The sequence below is a fragment of the Corylus avellana genome, chromosome ca2, assembly GCF_901000735.1.
Source record: "Corylus avellana chromosome ca2, CavTom2PMs-1.0".
Taxonomy (NCBI): Eukaryota; Viridiplantae; Streptophyta; class Magnoliopsida; order Fagales; family Betulaceae; genus Corylus; species Corylus avellana.
In genome coordinates, this window is record NC_081542.1 from 17,092,474 (window position 1) to 17,099,235 (window position 6,762).

The 6,762-nt window shown below is 34.8% G+C and overlaps 1 protein-coding gene across 1 annotated transcript; it reads right to left on the minus strand.

The window, feature by feature from the left end:
- Positions 1 to 3,127: 3,127 nt before the first annotated feature.
- LOC132169186 (protein NUCLEAR FUSION DEFECTIVE 4-like) lies at positions 3,128 to 5,332 on the minus strand. The gene is made up of 2 exons (XM_059580257.1): positions 4,179 to 5,332; positions 3,128 to 3,578 (listed from the first exon to the last, which is right to left on the minus strand). Exons 1-2 carry the CDS (start codon positions 5,330 to 5,332, stop codon positions 3,128 to 3,130), a joined length of 1,605 nt encoding a protein of 534 aa, XP_059436240.1.
- Positions 5,333 to 6,762: the final 1,430 nt, after the last annotated feature.

Here is a 6,762-nt window from a genome sequence, read left to right on the forward strand (position 1 = left end):
AGAGCATAAAGCTCTTGGGGTACAATATTTGAAATACAGTTGAGTACTTCTTTCATCCAAATACGATCGATGGGTCCTTTATTGCTGATTTCGCCAGTCCGTGAGCCGCGGTGTTGGCCCTCCTGTTAACATGCCTCACCTTTCATCATCTAAAATCACCCAGAAGCATCTTTGAGTCATCAACCACTTGTCCGTACCTATATATGATAATGCCCATCATCTCCTCCACTCCGGTGATCTACGAGAAAAATGATATAGTTTTTCGACTGTTTTGGGTCGATGAGGAGTAGATTTAATCTTCTCGGGAGCAGATCTGTACTTTTATGACTGTTGGGGCTGGGTTTTCTCTATTTTTGTTGTCTGTATTTTTATTTAAATAAGGATTATCCAGACCTTTGAGTTGTGGATGTAATCTATTTTCAGAGCGAGGAAGATGAGCTATCTATGCATTAAGTTGAGTCTGTTTGGAACATATTTGGTGTTACAACTGAAAAATAGTTATAGGTTAGCGGATATTGATGTCATACATAGGTCTTGAATATTTAATTTTTATGTAAGCATTTATGATTTGTAACCTCATAGCTTCGGTTATGATTTTTCAGAGTTTTTGCTCTATGATGTAAGAACATTATGCTCGTGATCCTTCTTCAATGAGACTGGAATTTTTTCAAAAAAAAAAAACTTTATTTTATTTAAATCAAAATATTTTATAAAACTCATTGTTATTTATGGTACTATCCCTATCAATTTTTGAAGTAATGGCTTTGTTTTAGACGTTAAGTTTAATTGAAAAAAAATAAATAAATAAATAAAATAAAAATAAAAATAAAAAAATCTGAAAAGTTGCAAGTGGTATTTAATTTAAACTGCTTAAAACTTTGAAAAGTGGCAAGTGGTATTTAATTTAAACTGCTTAAAACTTTGAAAAGTGGCGGGTTTTTTTTTTTTTTTTTTTTTTGAATTGGTATTGGCTGATTTCATTTCACCAAAAGGACTTAAACAAACATCACAGAATCATGAATACAGTCAGATTTTTTTTTTTTTGAATAATCAATCAGACTTTATTTCCAAACCTCAAGGAAAAATTCAGAGTGGTTTTCCGCTATAAGTAGAAAGAGCATGAAGCTATAGGGTTACAATGTCAGAAATACAACTTAGGATTTCCTTAATCCAAGTACGCTCACTCATGGATGACGTTGCTTCCTTTGCTAATCCATGTGCAACTTGGTTGGCATCTCTCTTTAACATGACAAATCTTCCAAGTGTGAAGAGATTCCAGAACTACCTTTTTGTCCTCCAAAATCTGTCCAAAAAGGCCTTCAACTAGCCTCCAACTCCCCCATAGCTTTAACAACAATTAGGGAATCTCCTTCTAGAATGATATCATGGAATCCCAACTCCAACTGGCCTCTGACTCCCCAATACAGTCAGATTTTTGAACAACCTACGTACCTACAAAAATAACTAAATAAACAACATTCTCTTGTGAGTCTGCTATTATATAATACAAGTGAAGATAAGATATGAATATGAATATGTCGGCAACAAAGACTTTTACAAGCCTTAATTTCCAATCACAAATATACAGGTCGGTCGGGTGACGAGGAGTGTCCAAAACAGAAAATCTCACGTGCCATGCAAGTCGTGACGGTATTTAATTTTTTTTTTTTTTTTTTTTAGTGATGGGTTTTAATTAAGTCACAACGTCAACAATACTTTATTTCCTAATTATAATTTTAATCTATGTTGTATTATTATTTTTGAAGTAAAAGCTTTGTTTGAAACGTTATATATATATATGGTGCAATTAAGTTTAAATGATGGGGTCATCATTGTAGTCGTTTCAAATGCCACTTGTCAAATTTTTAAACAACCTAGGGCAACATTCTCTTGTGATATTTCTGCTATTATATATTAATTAATATAAGATTAGGTTCTTCTGCATCCCGCATATGGATTAATGGATTCTTCTAGACAAGTTTTCTCTTAAATTGGGTTAGAGGAATTTTTTTTCAACTTAATCTATAAAAGTGACATATGCTCATTTTTTTTAATAATATGTGAGATACACATGAGTTTTTAATACAATTTATTCTAACTTTGTCCATGCTATTAAAAAAAATATGTGTATCTCACATGTTAAATGACACATGTCACTTTTATAGACTAAGTTAAAAAAAATTTCTCTAACCCAATTTGGAGAAAAACTTTGTCCGATTCTTTTGGAAACAACTTGTCTTCGGAAGTTGAATTACAAAATAAAAAAAAAATAAAAAAATACAAAATATAAAAACTTGCTTGGTTCACTACTAAGGGCTATGTTTCAAGATTTCACTATTTTTGATGGAGGTCAATTACAGTAAAAAATTAACAACTATAAATACAGTCTTCAACTGGGTCAAAACACTAAAACAGTAGTGCTTCCAACATTTAATCGAGTTGGGTGCAAACCAAATTAGATACAAACTACGCACCACGTACATATATATATATATATAGGCTATATAAGAATCTCATAACACTCAAATACACAATCAATTAAGGTTCAACCTCATACTTTTCTTGATATGCTATTTCGTATAAATTAAGTTGGATCGATGATTGCGATGAGGCGAAGGGCACGACATTTTGCATTAAAAGTCTTGGTGGCCCTAGCGACAATGAAAGGAAGACTTTTCTGTGATCAAGTGGGCGCTTTCTTTTCTCAAAGTTGGGGTGGATTAATTCTTTTTTCAACTGACGTGAGTTTCTAGTCCAACACTCTTTTCTTTTTCTAGAACCAATAACGGCCGGCATCATCTTATAAAACACACACCAGACGACCAAACTCTAAACCCTAAATTCAACCCATCTAACCACAAGAGCTCCAAAAGATCTCAACAAAACCAACACTTATACACTCGATCAGCAACAACAAAATTGTTTTCCTGGGGGCTGGGGAGAAAACACAATACAGTGGGCTATTAATTAAGAACACAAACCGACGGTTTGTTGGAAACAAAATCCCATGTTCAATACATTAGTTAAATACAAACCCAAAAAAAAAAAAAAAGAGTACAAACCATAGTGCACACATAGATATATGAAGTATGACAAGCGCAGCTTAGATTTCCAGCATATATAGTTATTAGGCTACCAAAGATGAATTCATATTCTGCAACTTCTTGGAATAAAACTGTCGTGTTCGAGCAAAGAGGATTATAGCTAGGAAAGTCCCAACAGCAGAAAGAGAACCCCAAATGATGAAAGTGGTTCTGTAGCACTCCATTCCCATGCATGCACCATCCCCCTTCCCTTCCTTGCGGTAAAGACGAGCAGCCACGTAATTATAAGCAAAGGATCCTACTGGAATATTGGCAATTACCAGATTATAATTCATAGAAAATCCATTCGTCCCGAACAACTCTTTGGTGATGGTCACAGCAACAGAAGAAATTGCTCCGGTACATGCTCCTATAATGGCAGTGCTGACGTAGAGAGCCATTTTTGTATCCAGGAGAAGAAAGAAGAAAGCTCCTGCAATTAAAGGCATATACAGTACCAATGATGCTGGTTCTGAAATCATCATATACTTTCTCCTGAAAATTGCAAAAGAAAATAAAATTAAATTCTTGCATGGAACTGCAATACAACCCGATTGAACAACTAAAATTTCAGTAACACATTTTTCATTGTTTACATAATTTTGATATGTACGCATATATAATATATAACTTCTCATATATAACATCAAAAACCAAATCAAATGTAATAACAAGAACTCCATAAGATAAAAGATCACAATAATAAAATTTTAACTAATTCTAAACTCTAAATTAAGTAAACAAAAAGTTTCCAAAAACAACAATTTAAACAGATCTAAACATCAACATGACCACAATTCCATTGACTAACATAATAAGACACCTTAATAACTCGATCTTCACGAACTCATGATACCCAATGATTTCCAATCCTCCAACGTTAACGTTCTCTAACTAGCTAGAAGGACGCTGAAAAATGATTCCAAATGACGTTTAGGATGATTTTGGGCATGACAAATAATTTTGCAAATTATTAATATATATTTTCAGATCCATTATAATTAACTTTGAACTGTCATATATCAAAAGATGAGATGTATGCATTAGTAATTGATCAGGCAGAGAGGAGAAGTACGCGTGGAAGAGAGTGATCACCTTGAGAAGCAGTCGTCCATAAGGGATGGGATGATACGGCCGAAGAACACAAACGAAGAACACCAAGACACGAAATCTGTAGTTCCAGAGTAGCCACGGGATTCTGCTATTTGTCCCAAGTTGTTCAAAAACACCATTCCCAGCGTTGCTCCGAAAAGATAGACAAAGAAAAACAACCAAAAATCCAACCTCTTCAGCAACAGCATCACTCCAATCTCCTCTTTAACACCAACCGGAACCACCTCGCGTATTTCTCTGTCATCCTTCCCCTCCTCCTTCTTCAGCCCGTTCTCTTCTAAAGCAAAATCACACACTCGAGATTTTGCGCCTGTGTCTTGATCCGTCTTTCTTACTTCTCCGATAAGATATATAATTGGAACTAGAAGGGGGGCCAACAGGAACACTGCAATAACAATGGCTCCGGCCACAGGCGATACTTTTCTTGATGTCAAACCCAAACTGCTGATCACAGAATAGATTCCAGTCACTACTGCTATGATCAGAAACAGCAGGAAGAAGCCAACTTTCATGCTTCCCGCTCTAGGTCTTCCAACAACATCAATCTTTGTTGCAAATAGTGGTGCAGCTATAACACTAACTATTGGAGGTGAGATAGAGTTGAGAAGAAGATGGGCTTTAGCTGTTTTATGGGGTTTATGGGGTGCAGAGGAAAAAGCAGCATGAACAATATCTGTGTAGATCTTGGCGCTTAGACCTTGGTAGCTAGTTGTTATCCCCACGGCAACTTGGGAATAATCAGATGGAAAGTTTCGTATTATCACACTATAACAGACGGTGTTTATCCAACAGATGCTATTTCCTGAAATAAAATTGAGTGCAAAGATCTGCACGTATGATAGATTAAGGTGGTTTGCTAAGAATAGATATTGCAATCCATAGCCAATAAAACCGAGAAAAGAACCAAACAGGAGCACTACCCAAAGGGGTAGATAACCAGCGGCAATCCCAGACAAGAAAGCGAAGAATTTTCCGGCATCAGAGGCGAAGGCAAGGTTATTGAGCTGCACTTGGGAAATGGAGAGCTGCTGCTTGAGTTGGGATGAGTAGGAAGGAAAACTGGTGTTGGTTCCATTCAATGACTGAAGCCAAATGATCGCCACAAGGCAAAGCCATAGAAGATATCCGGGAGACATGGCAATCAACTAGGTTCAAGGTTGGGAAATCGGTTTGATAAGAATGGCGCTGAGTTTAATTAGAAGAAAGGGGGAGGGGTGTGGTTTGAGTGGGAGTCGCTGGGAATTTTAGCAACTGAGGTCCAGTCTTAATGGGGAGATTATTGTTTTCACGTAAGTTTTTCTGGTTATAAAAAAGCGACGGAAAGAAAGAAAGAAAGGAAGAAAGGCGGCTCAAACTAATTACCGTTCCCACTAAGCAAGCCCTGCAAAACGGGGGGTGGTTTATGACGCTTTTTTTTTTTTTGTCTTATTAGCAAACAGATACGTAAAAGCAGTGGCGGATGACCCTTTTTTTTCCTGTTTTTTTTTTTTTTTTGTCACCTAGAGGGACTCGCAGGACGAAAGCTCAAACAGACGGTCGGGAGTTGAGATTTTCGGCTTCCATGAGGCAGTCAACGTCATATATGACTTTTTTTTTTTTTTTTTTTTGAATAGAATAGACATAGTAAAGGAAAATTCAAATTTGAGATATTAATACTAAATTTAGAATGATAAAATCTTTTTTAAATAATACAATTCCTAAAGGATTAACCTTTCACCTATAGGTTTTAGTTTGAAATCAAAAAATAAATTTTGAAGCATTAGAAATTAAATATTAACTTATAAAAATTTAACAAAAAAAAAAAATCTAGCAGGACTAAGAAGAGAGAGATTTTTCTACAAATTTTTTTTTTTTTTTTAATAAAGCCACATCAGACTTTGGCAGACACTTGTCTGACTCTTAGTAGCCTGATAGAGGGACTCGACATCCGGTGGTCCCAATTAGTAGTCCCGTCTGTGAATTTGTATGTAACACGTTTATCACATTTTCGTCTAGGACATGCATTTGTTTAGCTACAAGTGGTTTGTTAGAGTCTATTGAGTTTGAGTTATTTTATTGTGTTGCGTATCAATTTAGAAAACAAAGTGTTTTGCCTTTTAATAATAGTAACTCTATTTCTTCTACTCCTTTTGATTTGATGCACTCTGATGTATAGGACCCTGCGCCTATTCCCACCATGGCGGGATCCCACTATTTTGTGATTTTTGTGGATGATTTTTGATAAACCATAATAAGATATAATGTTACTTTATATTTAACTATATACAAGATGGCCTATTTATAGATGAATAAAGCCAGATAAAATAGGAAAACACAATTAAAAGTTAATGGACAATATTACATAATCAAGTAATATATATATAGAGGAAAATATAAATCAATCAACAATTATTGAATATCAGAATATATTCAAAACATAATCTGAATATACTTTAACAGTAATATTATATCTTATTATGGTTTATCAAAAATTAACATAAATTATTGAAAAAAATATTAAAAAAAAGCCTCCAAAACTAACGACTTTTTAAAGATTCAAAATATTTTAAAGTAGTCCATCAAACTA

Coding starts and splice junctions, on each gene's coding strand:
- LOC132169186 (XM_059580257.1), bottom strand. CDS start 5,332: ATGTCTCCCGGATATCTTCTATGGCTTTGCCTTGTGGCGATCATTTGG. Junction 3,579..4,178: donor ATGGACGACTGCTTCTCAAG/GTGATCACTCTC, acceptor TGCAATTTTCAG/GAGAAAGTATATGATGATTT.